Source organism: Amphiura filiformis, chromosome 20 (assembly GCF_039555335.1).
Source record: "Amphiura filiformis chromosome 20, Afil_fr2py, whole genome shotgun sequence".
In the NCBI taxonomy this organism is placed as follows: Eukaryota; Metazoa; Echinodermata; class Ophiuroidea; order Amphilepidida; family Amphiuridae; genus Amphiura; species Amphiura filiformis.
This window is the reverse complement of record NC_092647.1, coordinates 22,708,330-22,729,561: the sequence shown is the minus strand read 5'-3', so window position 1 is coordinate 22,729,561 and position 21,232 is coordinate 22,708,330. Positions and strand designations below refer to the sequence as shown.

Sequence of the window (21,232 nt, the reverse complement as noted above, 5' to 3'; positions counted from 1 at the left end):
GCCACGTCCCCCCATCGATCTGAAATTTTTAAAAATCCCATAGGAAAATGACCGAAAAACGGCTTGTGCCTCCCCCCCCCCCCATCAGACCCGGTGCCCCCCATCGGATGGCCCATGCTACGCCACTGACCGGATCACCATGATCACTTGTGACTTTCAATAAGGTTAGAACAGTAGGGATAGAGTTAGAGTCTACTGTGTCAAGTGTCAAAAAAAGTGGAGTGTGGAACACACAGTTTGCTACCGAATACCGTCAGTTTACCTGGACACGTGTGCTCACAATTAACACCTCTGAAGCCCGCCAAGCAGTCACACCGTCCAAATATTGGCTCGCAGCTCCCGCCATTTTGACACGTACAATTGTACCTACAGTCGGTTCCAAATGTCCCTGCAGGACATGTTTCGTTACATCCAGCACCCATATAACCCGGGGGACAGATACATTGTCCTGTGGCGTGATTGCATGTTCCGTTGTTATCGCACGAGCATGTTTGGAGACAGTTTAGTCCCCAGGTTCCAGGGGGGCATGCCATATCGCAGTGGTCACCTAGCCAGCCCGTAGTACACACGCAGGATCCTGTAAGAGAAATATTGAATCGAAACACATACTTAATGATCTGCGTGCTAGCCATGCGCTTCCACGGAAAAATTCAAGTTTTGAATAATTTTCTCAAAATATCAAGAGCTATCTTGAGAGCTACTGAACCAATACCAGGCTTGTTTGTACTCATTTTAATGCATTTTTCATGCTAAACTGGTGAACGTGAAGATAGTTAAAAACTACTCCAAACGGAAACCAAAATCATCTTGTTATTAAGGTAGACTGTAAACCTGTTTTCAGTTTTTCAGTGGTAAGAAATAGCAAATTTACTGTCCTTGATCTTATGGGTAACATTACCCTGGAAATGTGCTCAGTTTTACCATGGTGTTTAAGAAGAACACTTCTAACAATAAGTATGCTTTGAAACAGTCATGTTGTATGAGAGTCATTTCAATACGCTGTACAGAAATAGAAATACATAAGGCATCACGTCCAGTTTGGTCCTATAGCGCTATCGATGCCCCGATGGGTATCGATGACTCCTGAACATTTGCATAGTGCCTTTGGTTTTACTTAAATGATGGAAACGATAGCATTATGCAAACTTTATCAAGTTACGCTCATCTTGATTACATCTTCAGGGTATAATAGGGGCGCTATATCGGAACACCAGATGCGATGCCTTGTATGGCGCTCTATAGGCCTACGTGTAAGAAGTATTGCGATCCTGTTTCCTTTTGATGGGCATCGAAACAGCGAATATAGAGGTAGCCATTTTCTTCCATTTTGACTAAACTGGTGGACACTATTGGCTATCACATATCATTTAATACTAATGAAATAATTACCGTCAATAGGGTCACACTCAGCACCATTGAGACATAGACATCGAGATTGGCAATTTTCCCCGAAGAAGCCTGCAGAACAGGTATCGTTGCAGACTGGACCTTGCCACCCAGCGCTACACTGGCAGGCACCTGCAGTTTATAGTAAATAAATGAAAACAGTGGGTGAAGTTTGCAAGGCAGGATCCTGGCGCATCAATATCGTGTCCCAAAAGAGTTTAGAGAGTTTGCGATTTCCAACGTACGTATCATACGCCCCGTGCATCTAATCAAAATCACTCTCATGTGGCGAGATTTCGAATAGATGCACGGGCGTATGATACGTACGTTCGGAAATCGTAAGCTCTATTGTTAAACAGGTAACTCCCGGTCACAAATCCCTCTGATGTACGTATATGTACTCAGCCTCTACATCTAGCACGAAGAAAACCAAAGGAACCGAAGGAGAACAGTTCCAGTACATTTTGTTGCTAAATCCGCTAAATATTTAAAAGAAAACGAGATGTAACCATGCACAAACTCGATCCTTTCGTCACTTCCGATTGGAGGAGGGAGTTTGAAGATGAGTATTATACTTGAGTATGAATTTGTGCTTTTGAAGATAATTGGGTGGACCTGCGTGCATGGGTATATAGTCTATTGGGATCTACCCAAAAAAGGCTAATTAAAAATCACGTCATCCACAGATATACTTTTGTAGGTCATGTGGTTCTTGAGTTATGTTGTAAAGAGGGCTGAAACAACAACACTTTTGTAAAACGTACATAACTCATTAACAACAACAAATCAAGCACGTAAAGTATATGATTTGTAGAATGAACTTTTGCAATATTTTTTTTCAATAATACATTGATTTTAATAATGAAAATTGATTTTTTGTTTGCCTCCTTCGACCAACAATACGTCGTGTAGCCTTAAGTTTACCCAATTTGCCTAATGGCGCGCTTGGGCTCCTTTTCCTTGGGGTAAATTGTATGTGCAAATAGAGAGCTTCCTCCTTTGAAATCTGGAATTAAGGTTCCGTACCCTTATTTGCTGGAAGGAATTTTACGGGAAGGCACTTTTAGGTTGTGCTTAAAATTCCGCTTATGTCAAGGGAGCTCATAGCGACATTAGGCGAACCTTTACGGTATATGAATTATTCTCTTAAGGAAATACACAACGACCTTCTTTTACCTGTTTCTGGATCACATACGCCTCCGTTCAGACAATGACACGTCATCGCACAATTGTCACCATAATAACCCGTGTCACATGGAGTATCACAGATGTCACCTAGCCATCCTGGTTGACAACGACACGTGCCATTGACATGGTCACAGTGTGCACCATTCTGACAGGTACAGTTTTCTCGACACCCTGTAGAAAAGTTTTAAATAAGCTTTTAAAAGAAATGTATTGATGAATATATTGGGGCTTCAATATTCAAAATGGAAGGCATGCTTAATCTTGTTTCTGAAAAGTTCATTCTGAGCTTGATGATTATGACTCTCAATTATCAGCTGATTTATTTATATTGGGCACAATACAAATCGAGGTTTATGTATAATATTAGAGCATGCGCGATAGGGAGGTGATCGTTGTCGAGTTCCTACAGGAAGATCATTTAAAACAAGCAAACAAACTACGGAGAATATATATGGGAAGGTTTGTAGTAATACAGTGAGAGTCAGTACGAGGGTATCAAAAGTTTTAGAAATCGCCCAGAAGTGAAAGAGCTATATCAATGAAATTTTGTCAGTGCAATCACTGGTCCTTATGTACACTATGGTGCAAAAATGGTCTCATAAGTATATTTACTTTTTTACAGGCGACGCGAGATGCTAATAACCTGCTGCCCCAGTTACTGCGCATAAACTGCAAGATTGAGAAAATTGAGGCAAACAGCGTTATTAAGATCCTGCATTTGAAGGGTTGCAGTGCCTAGAAAATCGATGATGAAATGAAAGTTATCATCGGTGGTGATTGTGATATTGTCACTGTTGCTTTTTGGAAAATGAATTTTTATTTCATCACAGATTTTTTGGGCACTGTAACCCTTAAAATGGAACTTAATCATGCTACATGCCTCAATTTTCTCCATTTTGCTGGTTATACGGTTACATAGGCAGGTACTGACATCTAGCGCCTGTAAAAAAAGTAAACATTCTTATGAGACCATTTTTGCATCATAGTGTACATAAGGACCAGTGATTGCCCTGACAAAATTTCATTGATATAGCTCTTTCACTTCTGTGCGATTTCTAAAACTTTTTGATACCCCCTCGTATATGGGAAGGTTTGTAGTAATACAGTGAGAGTCAGTATATGGAAATCCCGACATCTTTTAACAACTATAGCTTTTACCTTCCTCGAGTCGGTGGCGTCAGTGTGAAATTCAGTGGTCGCAGCATTAAACCGCGCTTTTTTAAATTAAAACACTGGCACACAGAGACGCAAGCTAAAGGCGGTGTGTAGGTACGCACGCAAAACAACGACATGTACGCTTTGAGGTCACTGTCTCGAGAAAGGTAAATAGACTATAATCAATTTGGTACCTTGTCCAAACGTTCCGGCGCGACATGGAATATCACATAACGCCCCCGTCCATCCGGCATCACAGCTACAGAGCCCGTTACGGTGGTCACACGTACTGGTTTCATTCCGACAAAGACACTCACTGCTACACCTATCCCCATAATATCCTACTGGACAGACATCTTCGCATGTATCTCCAATGTACCTATAGAGAGAACGGTCATATGAAAAAGTATTATTATAATGGTAGGTCCCTAGATTAATAGTTTGAGTCAATTTATTTTCCTGTAAGCATGGTAAGGAAGCCTTTGATTCGCAAATGTTATCCATCAGGTGTACGTGTGACACGCCTGTGGTGCTATCGGTTTCTATCGGTGCCTGATAGTTTTATTGGACCAAATAATACGCTGCGCCTAATGCAACTTTCCCAATAAAGTTACTCTCGATATTACTGTCAATGTGCAAGCCGCAGGCGTCCTTTTTTGACTCCGTATGCCGTATAGAAGTGGCTGTTTTTTTGGCTTGTCAGCACAACTCAAATGAAATGAGCACATCCAACTTAAAAGTGCCCATATATAGTTGCCGTTACTAATCTTATAAATGTTGTACCAACAAGTCAAAAAAGCTCAACAAGTCGGGATGATTAATAATGCCAACAATTTTTTTGGTATAGCTTAAATTATTTAAGGTGACATATTGCCTTTACTTTTCTGGTTTGCCAACTTAACTAATTTAGCCAATTACTTAGCTGTATAAAGTTGTTATAATTCAACAGTACAGGGAACGCAAACAACTTCTAGTTGATGGAATTCAACTATAACACAGTACCAACGTTGTTCAATCAACCAAATTAAATTACTCAATGCAACACAACCAAAATGAGTTGAACATCTTTTAAGATCGAATTGGTCAAAATTTGACTACTTCCCCGACAGAATTTAGCTTGATAATAAATGATTTGGTAATTAACGCAAAAAAATATCAGGGGAACAATTATTTCATGCAGTGAACGGCTCTTTACAGAGCCACCAAACCTTTAAAATTAGCAGATAGGCGAGGTCTGCTTGTTTTCTGTAGACAAGGAGCAGTCTTCAGTGAACGGCTCTTTTCAGACCCAGAAAAACCTTTAAAATTAGCAGATAGGCGAGATCTGCTTGTTCTCTGTTGACCAGGGGCAGTCTTCAGTGAACGGCTCTTTTCGGAGTCATCAGTAGGCAAGGGGCGGTCTACATGTCTCATTCCTAGGTACGTTGTCCTGAAGAAGTCAGAGCTACTCCTGACGAAAACTTGACAGTTCTAAACTTGTCCGACGTCGAACCCGCTAAAAATCCACTAATTACTCTATTTAAACCCAACAATTTTTTTTGTGCCTATACTTACCCCCTTGTACACTGGCATTGTCCTGTGATAGCATCACAGATAGCATTATTGGAGCAGTTACACGTCGAAGCACAGCCAAGACCAAAGGTACCCGTTGAGCAACGGTGTTCACATCGAGGGCCTCTGAATCCTGGATTACAGGTACAGTTGTTGGGAGATGTACATACTCCTTGGTCTGCGATGCATGTTGGATTGCATACCGCTTCAAAAAGATTCATAAAAAATATTTCATTATGTTATTATTTATAATATGTTGTTTCAACCAGTAAAATACATAATGGGCTATTCCTGAAAATAAATGCACACCCCCTATAGAGGAGTAAATGTTCAATCAAAGAAATGTCCGGATTTCCAAGTCTGCTTTCTGAAAACGACTGGAATTCCAGTTGCCAATGTCACTTGAAAAAGCTTGGAAATCTAATTAAATGAAGGAAAAATAACGGAAATGTCCAAAATGAGCTCTCAGATTGAGGATTTCTGATTTTGAACTATTTTTCTGCCGGATTTTTTTACCTTTGGACACTTTAAAAGTCTGGATTTCCAGCAGTCACGATTGGACAAAAAGTACGGATATCCGAACTCCTCGATAGGGGGTGTGCATCTATTTTCTGGAATAGCCCAATGGTATCCATCATATCATTGGTATATCTTATTTCGCCGCTCTTCTTGAGTTATGCTTCATTCTCTCGGGCATTCTCGCACTATTTATACCCGCATGCGAAGCATGAACGGGTATATTGCCATTCTATGGTTTCTTCTCCTTCTCCTTCTCCTTTTCCTTTTCCTCCTCCATCAAACACATCATTCTGTCAAGGCTAGCGCTAAAACTACAAGGGCCACAGGGCCCATATGTGGCACACTTATGGGCCCTACCCCGTAGATTTATCCTTTGCCCATCTTGGCCCCAGAGGTCAAAGGTCACGGGCCCCAGGGACCCAAATGTAAAAAATACAAAGCATGCCGTTTCTCATCAAATGAAGCAGCCTCAGGGCCCTGAGTTGGTACAATGATAGCCCCAGTGGTACTCTATATATACAAGTATACATGAGCCCACATGTCATATATTATGGGCCCCAGGGCCCCAAATGTTAAAATAAGGGGCAACAGATTCACAAGGCTAGCTATAAAACTACAAGGGCACTAGAGCTCATATGTGGCACATGTATGGGCCCTAAGTTGAAAATTGCCTTTTGCCCATTTTGGCCCCAGATGTTTAATTAAGTCTAGGGGCCCCAGAGGCCCAAATGTTAAAACAAAGGGCCGGTCGTTTCTCAGCAAATAAAGGAGCTTCAGGGTTCAGATTTGGTACACTAATAGGTCTTTAGCATTATATTGTCATATGTATATATGAGACCCCATGCGTCACATAATATGGGCCCCAGGGCCCCAAAAGCTAAAACATAGGGCCGGTCGTTATTCAATAAAGAAATCAGCTACAATGTCCAGCTTGAGTCTGCTGATAGCACTTGAGAATCATATTTCAACATACGCACATGAGCCCCATAAGTCAAATATTATGGGCCCCGGGCCCCAAATGTTAAAGCAAAGGTCCGGCCGTTTTTCATCAAATAAAGCAACTTTAGAGCTCAGAGTTTGTACACAGATTACACCTGAGAATTATATTGTTATATGTACATATGAGCCCCATATGTCACACCATTGGCCCCAGGGCCCAAAACGCTAAAACATAGGGCCAGCCGTTACTCAGTAAATAAAGCAGCTACAGTGCCCAACTTGAGTCTACTGATAGCACTTGAGAATTATACTTCAACATATGTACATGAGCCTCATAAGTCAAATATTATGGGCCCCAGGGCCCCAAATGTTAAAAAAGGGCCGTCCGTTTATCATCAAATAAAGCAGCTTCAGGGCTCAGAGTTTGTACACAGATTGCACCTGAGAATTATATTGTTAATAACACCCATCCCATCCCACCCCATACACGTAGGACTAAACAGATTCACAGACAATAGCGTAATTATAATATAGATAACATAAACGTTCCGGCTGTTCCAGTTAAATTACATACCCATTGGCTGTTCTATTTAATTTACATACTCCTCTGGAACGGCCACAAAATAGGCTGTTCCATTTAATTTACATACTCCCTCTGAAATGGCTGTTCCATTTAATTTACATACTCCCTCTGGAATAGCTTTCCCTAATCAAATTGCATATTGTGAATTTCAATAGCGTATTATAATAATTATATATGGTGATTGGAAATACTATGTGTGAAGCGTTAAGACTGTTCCATTTAAATTACATACCTTTGGCTGTTCCATTTAATTTACATACTCTCTCTGAAATGGTCCCAAAATAGCTGTTCCATTTGATTTACATACTTCCTCTGAAATAGCTGTTCCATTCAATTTACACACTCCCTCTGGAATAGCTTTCCCCTAATCAAATTGCATATTGTGAATTTCAATAGCGTATTATAATAATTATATATGGTGATTGGAAATACTATGTGTGAAGCGTTAAGACTGTTCCATTTAAATTACATACCTTTGGCTGTTCCATTTAATTTACATACTCTCTCTGAAATGGTCCCAAAATAGCTGTTCCATTTGATTTGCATACTCCCTCTGAAATGGCTGTTCCATTTAATTTACACACTCCCTCTGGAATAGCTTTCCCCTAATCAAGTTGCGTATTGTGAATTTCAATCCATCAAATTGCATAGCTTCACTGTGAATTGAGACTGACAACAGCAACCTAAGTCTTCAGCAAATAAGGACTGTAAGTTTGTGTAAACTGATAACATGCAGGTATAGCCGTATTTGTGTACAAATATATAGCCTTCTAGTCCCCTTTCTATTCCCCACTCCCTCCCTCTCTCTATTTCTGTCTCTTTCTCTCTCTCTCTATGTACACACGTTTGACACTCACCCCCACCCGTCTGTCTGTCTCTCACAGCAGCGTAGCCAGCTTTTAGTGTGAGGGGGGACAGTTTTCGTCCCCATTTGTCAATTTGTTGTCAAATTTTTAGTCATTAATGCAGTCCCCCCCCCCAAAAAAAAGGGTACGCCACTTGTCTACTAGTCGCATTGCTCTGTCCATATCTTATCCTCATATTCACATTGCACAGTGACATCGCCCCGATATCTTCATGGCAGAAATCGCCATGGTAGGTTGAATCCACCGCCACGCATAGCCATTTCATATCGACCTGTTTAATAGTTTTGTGTCGTATCATGGGCCGAAGGACATCTGACTAAGGCTGCTGACAATAGCCCCGATTAGCCCGGTTACTGTCCTCGCTGTGTGTTAGTCGAGCATGGTACACCATAGGTCATATGGTTTTAGACTACCTTCACGATTGGCCTACACACTGCGCTATATAATTCGGCACATATAAATCAAAATTATTGTCAGTTTTTGACTCAAGACGCAAGCTAGTATCTCAAAGCGCAAACTAACGACTATCATATCTGTTAGAAATATATATTCAAGTGCAAGGAACTACATCTGGTTTCTTTATACGAAACCATTTACAGGAGATATTCATCATTTTCAAACCCAGTATCCAAAGATTTATCGTCTGAATATCAATCGTGCATAGCACATCCACGTGTATCGATCCCGTGTATTCATTTCAGTGTCTCTTGCTGTATAGTGTAATTATTAACCGGGCGATGTCGGTGTGCATTGCTCGGTCCGTCTTTTATCCTCACTCTCTTTCTTTTGTAGGCCTGTTTACTCGGATTTCTCTTGTAGTAGAGCACGCTGGTCCAAAATTGACTTTACACTCGATTAACCTTTTCGTACGGTGTCTGATCTCCGCCAAACTCCCCCTTTTATAATTCATCTCCCCAAATTTTCAGTTTTCCCCCTTTTTGCGAAACTGCTTTCCCCTTTTTCAAATATTTCCCCTTTTAACTTTCCCCCCTTTTCAAATAGTTCCCCCTTTTCGACTTTCCCCCTTTTCAAATAGTTCCCCCTTTTCGACTTTCCCCCTTTTCAAATAGTTCCCCCTTTTCGAATTTCCCCCTTTTCATATAGTTTCCCCATTTTCGAATTTCCCCCTTTTCATATAGTTTCCCCCTTTTCGAATTTCCCCTTTTCATATAGTTTCCCTTTTCAATTTCCCCTTTTCATATAGTTTCCCCCTTTTCGAATTTCCCCTTTTCATATAGTTCCCCTTTTCGAATTTCCCCCTTTTCATATAGTATCCCCCTTTTTTTCATATAGTTTTTTCATATAGTTTCCCCCTTTTCGAATTTTCTTTTCACCTTTTACATAATACCATTTTACAGATTTTTCCCCCGTTAAAATAGTTTCTCCCTTATTTTTTATTCCCTTTTTTTTACTCCTTTTTTTTATTCCCTTTTTCACGATGCGTAGGCACGGACCATCTATAGTACCGTGCATTCACGTCCCATGTACTTCGATATTGAAATAGGTCCGGCCTACACGTTGAAAGCACGTGATTGTCTGATACAAATTCTTGAGCTAAATAAAATGAATAAAATGATACTTATTATGTAATTTATGAATTCTATAGGATATAGATCTACATTTAAGAAAAATCATAATCTAAATTATATCATGCAACTAAATAAAGACCCAGGAAAAGGCCAGGAGATTGGAATTCGAATCAATTAGATTGGCTTATTAATCGTTATTATTTTGGACTTGTCTCGACTTTAAAAAAAGACTAGGCTTAAGGGGGTACTCCCGGGGGAGTACTACACCCCTGTCCAATTTTGCGCCTATTTTTGCAATTTTCTCAAAAATTATAGCACATTGGTGTAAAGTAAGATATGTATATTATAGGGGCAAGGACTACAACTACTGATACTGAAAATACAGCAACACAAAGCAAGTAGTTATTGATTTATTGATCAAATATTGGTTTTCCCTCATTTTTGACTGTAACTCCACAACTGTTGGATGTGCTGAAATAAAATTTCCAGTGCAGTAGTTGTAGTCCTTGCCCCTATAATATACATATCTTACTTGTCCCCAATGCGCCATAATTTTTGAGAAAAATGCAAAAATAGGCACAAAATTGGGCAGGGGTGTAGTACCGGTACCCTCTTAATTGCTACTTAATTCTTCATCTAACATATATGGCCTACTAATTCTTTTCGGATTTTTGAGGCGTGCACCACTGACCGAAGTCCCTGGTTCATTTGTCTGGTCAATTGAATATGGATACGCCATAGAGCCTTTGATTAGAAAGCACATTTTTATTGTTAACGGGATTGTTGACAAACAAAGAATAGAGAAAATTACTCGGAACTGGCTTAAAAATAAAGTTGCATAAAATCATACAGCCACACTTGTCATAAATATGCAATGCCCATTTTGTCCAGGCCCGTTTTATAAATGTATGCTTTTATTGTCATTTCACTGTTAAGACCGCTTGTTTTAAACTTTGGTGCTAACTTTAGAAAAAAACTTTCGAATAATTATATAGCACAAACAATTCTTATCATCTAGGCTTCTGTAACAATGGCAGCCAGTTGTTTGTTGTCTCTGACATATCCCTGTTTATAGACAAGTTCTTCACAGACTTTCAAACATCATTGCTATGAATTTGACCAGCATAAATATTTATGCATGCCATTTCACCCGTTTAACATTCTGAACATCATTTGGTTTATATCATAATCGGATTTGCTCTTTGTACAGCCCCTCTATAAACGTGCATAAAAGTTGACGGATCCCTAACCCATTGAATTTAGCGGCGCTTGCACAACAGGCTATAATCTACCTACGTTGGTATCCAAATTCATGTAGAACGCCTTTCCAATAATGGATGTAGCGAAATGAGCTCTAGTGAGTGCACGGTACTCTCCAGGGTCCAGGCTTACTGGTAAAGCCTACGCACGGAAAACGGGGAGTACCCAAACAAAAAGGAGTATTAAAAACAAAAAGGGAGTATTATTTAAAAAGGAAAAACTATTTAAAATGGGAACCTATTTGTGAAAAGCGGAGGAAAGTTAAAAGGGATTATTTGTAAAAAGGGGAACTATTAATTTTACAAAATGGGTGAAAATAAAAAGGGTATTATTTGTAAAGGGGTAATTCGAAAACGGGGAAAATATTTGAAAAGGGAAATTAAAAAGGGGGAAACTATTTGAAAAGGGGATTCGAAAAGGGGAAACTATATGAAAAGGGGAAAGTCGAAAAAGGGAAACTATTTGAAAAGGGAAAAATTAAAAAAGGGGGAAACTATTTGAAAAGGGGTAAGTCGAAAAGGGGGAAACTATATGAAAACGGGGAAAGTTAAAAAGGGGGAAATATTTGAAAAGGGGGAAAGCATTTCGCAAAAAGGGGGAAAACTAAAAATTTGGGGATATGAATTATAAAAGGGGGAGTTTGGCGGAGATCAGACACCGTATTTTCGGTAAATCCCATAAGCCTTTGTATATGAGTACACCTGAGAACTCGTCATTTGACGTCACGCCGATTTGCAATGCGCAATAACGATGCTCGATAAACGATGTGCGCATCGGCGCAGATCGGCGTGACGTCAAATGACGAGGTCTCAGGTGTACTCACAGAGGCTTATGGGATTTACCGAAAAGGTGAATTCATTGATTGTCAAATTGCCAGAGCTTTCTCTCCCAATGTTTCGCACACACATTTACTTACGTAAACTTGACCAACTCATTTCATTCACATCTCAACTTAATTGTCTGCATTTTGCTTCCTTCGGTGCTCGAGTCTCTTTTGCTGTTCGAAGGTATTTTATGACTGTAGCTCTCCAGTTGCCTCAGGTTTTGTTACTTCGTCATCATACGTAGCTTCATGTATGAAATTTAAACTGAACTACGCCCTCTTGCAGTAGGCTACATACATCCAAAATCGGTATTTTGTCAACTCAAATCGAATCGCGCGAAATATCGCGGCAACTCACATACAGTGCCTGATCCTCCGGGGATCTATGCGGCAGAGCATGAGCGGCTGCACCCCCCCCCTTGCAAAAGTCCAAAATATCCAATTTGTGAGCGTAACGAGCCAAAAAATCAGGTTTTATGCTTCTTCTTTTTTGGTCAAGAACATGAAGAAAGGTCTACATTAAAAAGAAGGTCCACTTTTCACTTTTTGTATTGTTTTATCATACAGTCAACAGCGGTGATCCTTGGGTGTCAATCCCGGGGGGGCCATGTCCCCCCACCTTTTGGCTTTTTGTTCTTTTCAGCCACTTTTTGACCATCAGGTCGACCCCCCCCACCCCATTTTATGCCGGATTGGCGCTAATACCGTGATCGCAAGGATTATCATGACTTCATGTATAATGTTTATGACAACTTTTGACAAGGATAGTAAAAGCTATATACATGTACATAAGTTAAATTTCACTATTTTAAGTTTAGAGATAGGCCTAATATACCACGCCAAAAATACACAATCAAAGTTATATCGTTTCTATCAATACTCAATTTATTTTATTTTTTATAACGCTACAATCAAGTACAACAATACAACATTAAAAATAGACATTCATCAACACGGACTTGACAAAAACTTACTTCAAATTACAAGTTATCACACTGTTACTTACGAATGTCGCATGGACATTCACCAACACGAACTTGACAAAGACTTACTACAAGTTACAAGTTACCACATTGTTACTTACGAATGTCACATGGACATTCACCAACACGGACTGGACAAAAACTCACTTCAAATTACAAGTTACCACATTGTTACTTACGAATGTCACATGGACATTCACCAACACGGACTTGACAAAGACTTACTTCAAGTTACAAGTTACCACATTGTTACTTACGAATGTCACATTGCTGTGTTGTTGGATTAAGAGACCATTGGTCGCAGCATCCCAAGTCTGTACGGTTATTTACCCGCGATTGTTGCACATATCCTATACGGTAATTAGTTCTAAGGAAACAAAGAAATTATAGGGAGAATGATAAAATGCAAAAGGAATGGGCAATGCTCTGCGTGCTTGCCATAAGCTTCAACATAAAAAGTCCCAGTTTTGAGATATTTTGTCGAAATATCAAGAGCTATCGTAAGAACCACTGAACCAATACTATGCTTGTTTGTACTCATTTTAATGCATTTTTCATGCTGATTCCAAATATGGTCATGAAAATTTACAATTATGAAATTTTTGAATTTTTAAAATATTTTGGGAAACTTGTCGTCGCGTTTACATGAACATTTTTACCACTCTAACACGTTTACGCTCCAACATGTTTTAATGCTCCAACATGATAATATTGCTGATATAAACATGTTACGGCATTAATATTTTTGTTGAAATACTCCTGTCAACGTGTTTTTAGTGTTATTGCTAGCAACGTCTCCAATTCTGTTTTATGTGTTTAAGTGTTACAAAAGTGTTATTCGATTAACACTTAGCCCTTGTGCACCTAGTAGGCCTATTGGGTTCAGTGGTTCTTATAAGATAGCTATGGCTGGCACACAGAGCATTAATCCTAATTTTGTAACACTATTAATGACCTATTCATGAACATGAATAATGTTGAGTACAAAAACATTTTAAGGGCTCGGATAGCAACGTTTGGATGATATCTTTTCTGGGACATGAGAGCACATCCGACATTACATTCTGAATACGAGGAATGTCCTTCTGATTTCAAATTTTTTTTTTGTTGGTATTTTACAGTCTTCGAAGTAAACTTAATTAATCTAATGATATGTACTTACAGTAAAACTTACCGATAGATCGTACACACAAACCAATCAAACGGTCCACAAGCCGTTGTGTCTCTAACTTGATAGCTGGTAGCAACTGAAACGGCATACGTTGATAGATACCTGAATAAAAAATCCAAAGAGTACCTTTAATTGAGAATTTAAGATGGGCAACTTAACATGCTGAACTACCTACCCACAGTTTTGACATTTTTGCTTATAACTCAAGAACGGTATGTCGTAGGTAGGTCAAACTATACCTTTTCTGAATATTTGATATTTTGAAATTTGATCCCTGTGTTGATCTTTGATTGGCCCTATATGCACTTAGGGTCACTTTTTAATTTTGGGAGCACGTCAAATCTGGTGATAGACACCCTTAGCACTCACAAAAAAATAGGTGTCGTTAAATCCGAGGGGTGCGAAGTAACCCCTCTTACATCCCGAACTACTCTGAACATCCCGAACTACTTCTAATAAAAAGTATTCAAGCCAGGTGCATCCTAGCACAGATAGTGAAGGAGACTATGATCCTTCTTAAACACAAAAGGCCGGTTTCTCGAAGCTAGTGGTCAGGCTTCATAAGCAATCAGACTTAAGCCCAATTAGATATAGGCCTATACCAGTGCTTACAATTTCACATCGTACATCACCATGATCACCTAGAAATAACATGGATCCACTTGGTACTGTAGGGCTTAGGAAGCCTGACCACTATAGCCAAGCTTTGAGAAATCGGACCAAAATGTTTTCGTAACATTTTCAAGACATTGCATAAAATTGCCAGAAAATGAAGGTTATCAATGTCTTAAAAAGTGACCAAAATATTATAACATAATGTTATATACCGTAAGTATGGGGTGAACCTGGGGTATGGCGTCTAGCCTATAGCCTCTCGGGGATCATGGGCTAGCCTCATGGGCAAATACTTTTCAACTCACTTTGAAGTTTATTGTATAATATATTGTTTATTCTTCTAAGATCATAGTAAAGGGAGCCTCGTTGCGTTCAAACACTTTGCTTCCTCTCCCCTTTGGTTGACCAAAATGCCCCCCACTCCCTCATAACTATTAATCGCACCACACGTATAGGCCTATATTATTAAGATATTAAAAGAATCAAATTATAGGCCTATTTGTACCCCCAATAATGTTCGGCCAACCGTTCAATGTCATGAAATGTCATGCAAGTCATTGCCCCGGTCTTCGCGTATAGGCCTAAAGCTGAATTTATACTCCATCGCTGGGCGACGAGCGATTGGTATTTGACCAATGAGGCAGCGCGCTTTTCCCAACGCAACAAAAAGCACTCCACCTCAAAACCCAATCGCTCTCGCTCAGCGATGTAGTATAAATTCAGCTTAACAGTGAACCTTAAACAACACGACCTTGATTTCCAAACAACCAATCAGAAGTGTGCATTGCTGCGATCACCGCCAAGTTGAACTAATGAAATCTCTCGGCGATAGCCAGAAATTATACTTCGGGGACCGGAGGTAAATGAACTTGAAAATATTGATAATAGTAGTAAAATAAAAGATGGTTTATATTATTATTATTCAGTATCATAAACATATTATGAAACTTCGTAAATGAACTACAATACAGAGTGAGTCGAAAAGATATATACCCAAAAATCCTGAAAATACTTAATAGCAATATTTGACTATTTAAAAATAATACTAACCTAAACTGGTATATTGTCTAATAATTTTAACCTCTTTTAATTTGCAAAAACAAGATCATTTCAGATCATTTTCAAAAAGACGCCCAAAAAAGTTGCACACTTTATTGCATTCATGTGCATATTTTATTTTAAAATTATGAAAGTGATACCATATTCTTTTGAATATAAATAATTGATTAATCACCAGTATAGAAATGAAATAATTCCTAGAGTATTGAAAGTTGTTCTGGACCAGTATTGTTTATACATTATGTATAGGGCCTAGTGGCGTAGCATTATAGGGGCACGGCCGCACGGGGGGCCCAATCGATCTGAAGCCCCCCAATCAATTCATGGTCGGTTCCCCCAATGTGATGACCCACGCTACGCCACCGATAGGGCCTATATCCTAATAGGTAAGCCAAAAGTGATATAAAACATGAAAATGGGTAATTATATTAAAGTAGCCATATCTTTTGATTGACATCTAGGCTAATTAATTTCTAAATTTAAATGAAGGAAAAAATCACAGTGTATATCCAGGATAAAAAAATTATAGTAAAAAAAGTTTGGCTATAATTATAGGCCTACTAATCATTTTGATTCACCCTGCAAATTGGGTATTATAATGTTCAAACTGTTTGCTCCTTTATCTGTTTGTTTGTTTGTTTGTTTGTTTGTTTGTTTGTTTGTTTGTTTGTTTGTTTGTTTGTTTGTATTGCAAACTTTTTTGCAAATAATTATTACAAGTGCCTAAAAATATATGTGTCCGCTACCGCACGAGCTACAGACTCTATCAAACTTATTGGTACCCATCAATTTTGATTTTTATTGAAAAGCCTGCCTCTTCCAATACGCTCAAAATGTCTACTGAGAATGTAGGCCTATAGTTTATGACTTGTTATACAATTAATCTGCAAATTATTTGGATCTTATGTTGAATTTCCTGAAAACTGATGGGTACCAATCATTTTGATACAGCTTGTACCAGCTGCACTATTTGTCTAACTCTTAAGGGATCTAAAATGAGCGTTTATTGCGTTTCGACAGTATTTTTTGTGGGACATGAGAGCACCTCAGACCTCGAATTGCATTCTGAATACGAAGCATGTCTTTCTGATATCAAATAATTTTCATTTTTGAAAATCACAATATAATACAAATTTTATGACAAATTATAAAAATTTGATATTTTTCAAATTTTTGATATATAACAGTCCTCGAAGTAAATTATATAAATCTAATGATATATTCTTAAAGTGTATGTAGCTGGGAGGAAAAGCCGACGGTCAATTGAAAATTTTGACCTTTCATATTGAAGATATAGATTTTTTTCCCAAAACGACCTAATTTTTTTGTGTGTTTTGGGGAAAAATCCATATCTTCAATACGAAAGGTCAAAATTTTCAATTGATCGTCGGCATTTCATATAAAGTTTACTTCGAGTACTGTTAAATATCAAAAATATCAATTTTAATGATTTGCCATAAAATGTGTATTAAATTGCGAATTTCAAAAACCAAAATTATTTGATATCAGAATGACATTCTTCGTATTCAGAATGCAATTCGATATGTCTGATGTGCTCTAATGTCCCAAAATAAATACTGTCCAAACGTTCATACCCCAGCCCTTAATCTGACGACAATATCCCCAGGTATGCCTACCAAATTTTAATCAGATTTGTACCCCATCCCTAACACAACTGCAAAGTCGGGCAAAATACTTGTCGAAAACGTTTCAAAGGTATCCCAGGAAACACCAAACGTTTTACAGAAAGTATTTAAATTAGACTCTTCCTTCGAAAAAAAAAGTCACTGTTTTTCAAATATTTAATATTTTGAGAATGACAAAAAAAATAGAACACGTATATTATTATTAACCACGTTTATAGCGTTTTAAAAACAACTGTGTTTGATGGGATACTTAAGACATGTCTTCTAGCAAGACATGTCTAACAAGAAGACACAAAATCAAGACATGTCTTGTACATTTTAGACGTGTCTTGTACGACTTCATGTCTTAAATTTGGAAATGTTTTGTATTATAGTGACGTGACTTTGTGTAATCCCGGGGGGGGCACTCAACACAAATGACCATACGGGTGTGCTCCCCCGGAAAGACCCCCCTTTTTGGATTTTGCAGCTCCGAAAGACCCTGTATTTGACCAAAATAGATAATTTCAGCTCTATAAGACCCCAAAATTACTCATTCCTCATATTTCTGGGTTTTTTTCAGGCGATTTTCAACCAAAAAGCCAAGAAAACTCCAAAAGACCCCCTTTTACCGGTTCGCTGTCAGCTCCCAAAGACCCACCACCTCAAAATTCCGGGGGAACACACCCACCAAAAGTTTTTGATGTGCCCCCCCCCCCACCCCCCCCGTGTGTAATGTGTCTTACTGAGGATGAGTCTCAAAACGGAACTGCTTCAAACGGTTTCTCAGGAGTGGACATTATCGTTTTGGTATAATATTTTGGTTTTAACTCAAGAACCACCAAACCTATTGAAAAATAAATACGATTATCAACTTCCTTGACAATTTCCTAAGATCAATGTTTAAGAAGCAAACCTGCGCTGCATTGTATTTTTAGTTAAATGGTTAAAACTGGGAACTATGGCTACGATCCACCTTAATACCCCCAAGCTACCCTGAGTCATTCCCATGACATAAGTTTGTCTTTGAACTTGGTGGTTGAACTTGATTTTCATGGACTGGTGAAGCTTGGTGACCCGAGGCGAGAGGGATGACATACCTTCAACTAATTAATAATCTATAGTGTATCGATGTTATGGAACCATTCAAGAGTTCGATGATGTTCTATTTGGTTTGGAGGCTGACTCACTCCCTCCTTCCCTTCCTCCCTCCCTCCCTCCTCCCTCTCTCCCTCCCCCTCCAAATATAAATGTGAAAGGACTTTCTATTATAGGACGCCATCGAACTTATACACGGGTTAACAATAGTACCAGTAATAAATTCTAATTTTAAAGCCTAATTCGTCTAGGCCTATGTCTGGAAAGCATTAATTTTAGGCTTATGGTAGGCCTACGCTCTTGCCTACAGACGTTTGGTATTATCTTACACTTCCCATAATGCATTTCTCCCATTTTAGTTTACTGTAAGCCTACCTGATCTGCTATATCTAGTGCAACATGGGTCCATAGCGACGAAATGTATCTCAATAATTAGAGCACATCCAGATCTTATAAAATATGTTTATATTTTATACCAAACCAGGTTATATCTGGTTTGGTATCTTTGTCTCAGGCATGCGAACAAATATCATGCGTGTGCTAATTGTTACACATAGGGGAACCAATTATAGAGATGCGAATATTGTTGCTGTTGTTGTTGTTGTTGTTGTTGTTGTTTACAATCGCAAATTTCCAATTTGCGAGTGTTCTGTTTTTGGTCAGTTCTTCTTTCTTTCTTTCTTTCTTTCTTTCTTTCTTCTGTCAAACTTTTAACGAGCCATCGTAGCCATATGCTTTAGGCCAATGTGACCATATTTGGTCACAAGGACCATTGGGTGGGGGCACAAATGTTACATGACCAACTCGGGATCAAAGGTCATCCAAAGGTCATTATGGCCAAAATGAGATTTTCACTGAAAATGCTTCTTCTTCCACAAATTACATAACACAATGTCGTCACTTGCATACCTGCATTGCCTTTAGCCAGTGTCTAAAAGTTGTACAAAGAATTGGGGTCAAAGGTCATTAAGGGGGTAAAATCTTACAATTGCAATATCTCAACATTTGTAAGGGGTATGGGTCTCAAATTCGGTGACAACAAATCTCATGACCAGAGGAACATTTTACAGGGGTCAGGTCAAAGGTCATGCAGAGGTCAAATTTTAGAAGTGCATTTTCTGTACATCTGTAAGGGGTACAGGACTCAAACTCTGTGACAACAAACTTAATGACCAGGGGAATATTTTGGAACACTTTGCAGGGGTCAGGTCAAAGGTTATCTAAGGTCAAATCTTATAATTTCCTTTTCTGGACATCTGTAAGGGGTATGGTGCTCAAACTCAGTGACAACAAATCTCATGACCAGGGGAACATTTTGCAGGAGTCAGGTCAAAGGTCATGCAGAGGTCAAATTTTAGAAATGCATTTTTTGGACATCTGTAAGGGGTACAAGGCCCAAACTCGGTGACAACAAACTTAATGATCAGGGGGAATATGTTGGAACACTTTGCAGGGGTCAGGTCAAATGTTATCTGGGGTCAAATCGTATACCGTAATTTCACTTTCTGTAAGTGAAAACCTCGGGAAACAAAGGTCAGGTCAAAAGGTCATTAAAGGGTTTAATACATGCCTTGCGATTGTCTGCGCTCTGTGAGCGCAAATTATCTCTAGTTGTTGTTGTTGTTGTTGTTGTTGTTGTTGTTGATGCTGCTGTTGCTGTTGTTGTTGTTGTTGTTGTTGTTGTTGTTGTTGTTGTAAATAAATATAAAGCGTACCAATTTTACTATGCATTTTGCCACGATGATATCGGTTTTCTTGACTTTTCAAAATTAATTACGAAAATTATGCAGAGCCTGATTTATTAAACGCAAATAAATAGCTAAATTTGAACAGACAGTAAATGCAAAATAAATTTCAATGTAATGAATTAGTGGGAGTAGGAATTGCAACTACAATAAAAATCCCTTTAAAAAGAGATGCGTCTGGTCCAGAGAGGAGATTGGATGCGTTGTGGGCATGGAAACAGACTGAAAATAAATCTAAATAGCATTTTCCACAAAAAAGTCGTATGATGGTAATTTATTACACTGGTGCTTTGTTTCTTTTTCATGTTGAAATAATTTCATTTAATTAAATTCTAAAGACTTTTAATTAATTAATTATTAATTATTAATTTAAGATTAATTTCGGAAGTTCACCAACAGATAACGAAAGAACGATCGCTCTCATTTAATATTTTAATGTATTTATTTATATTGGTTTTCATTCTTCCTTCCTTTCCTTTTTTTCTAACAAATTTTAATCTTTTGCAGATTTTTACCTTGTAAAAGGGATGTCATGCTCCTGAAACGTCGGTTGTTTTGTCTTTTTAAACCTAAATTTTGGATGTTGTTGTACATATTAACCAGTTTTTAACAAATTGCTAAATGACGGTTTAAAATACAATGCTGAAAATTGCAGTTTATATGCTGAATGTTGCTTGAACCAAACTCATATTACTGTGCTTAGTTTTCAAAATATACACTAAAAATGACAAGATTTTTGTATTATTTATTTAGGCTAAAATGCAAAATATTTACATTATCTCCCATAACCAGTGGCCTAACTTTCACAATCGAGATATGGGCCTGAAATAACTGCCAGGCGGTGCAATAATACCGATCCTTTATTGACGCATAGTCAACTTATTGGGGGTGGGTGGGGTGGGGGGTGGGTTGGTAGGCAAAGGTTCCATATGGGAAATGTATAGGAAAGGATCAAAAAACAAAAGACACAAAAATACCGGCGGTCATCATACTCATAGTTAGCATGGTTTGGTTAGGGCCTACCCACTTTTTACATAAGAATATATGCGTATACGCAGATGAAAAGCATGGAATAATGATTATGTTTGTTTTTCCTGTTTTATTTTGTTTTGGTTTTGGGGTGTGTGTTTTTTCAGA

At 38.5% G+C, this 21,232-nt stretch overlaps 1 protein-coding gene across 1 annotated transcript in view; it reads right to left on the bottom strand.

Annotated features, from left to right (window-relative positions):
* LOC140142206 (uncharacterized) overlaps nucleotides 1-21,232 on the bottom strand; it is a 58,779-nt gene that overhangs the window by 28,445 nt on the left and 9,102 nt on the right. Inside the window, exons 2-8 of the mRNA XM_072164173.1 lie at nucleotides 13,957-14,055; nucleotides 13,040-13,149; nucleotides 5,284-5,485; nucleotides 3,924-4,108; nucleotides 2,563-2,745; nucleotides 1,390-1,518; nucleotides 263-577 (exon numbers count right to left, since the gene is read on the bottom strand). Of these exons, the coding sequence (XP_072020274.1) occupies nucleotides 263-577; nucleotides 1,390-1,518; nucleotides 2,563-2,745; nucleotides 3,924-4,108; nucleotides 5,284-5,485; nucleotides 13,040-13,149; nucleotides 13,957-14,055 (1,223 nt within the window). The remainder of the gene's footprint in view (nucleotides 1-262; nucleotides 578-1,389; nucleotides 1,519-2,562; nucleotides 2,746-3,923; nucleotides 4,109-5,283; nucleotides 5,486-13,039; nucleotides 13,150-13,956; nucleotides 14,056-21,232) is intronic.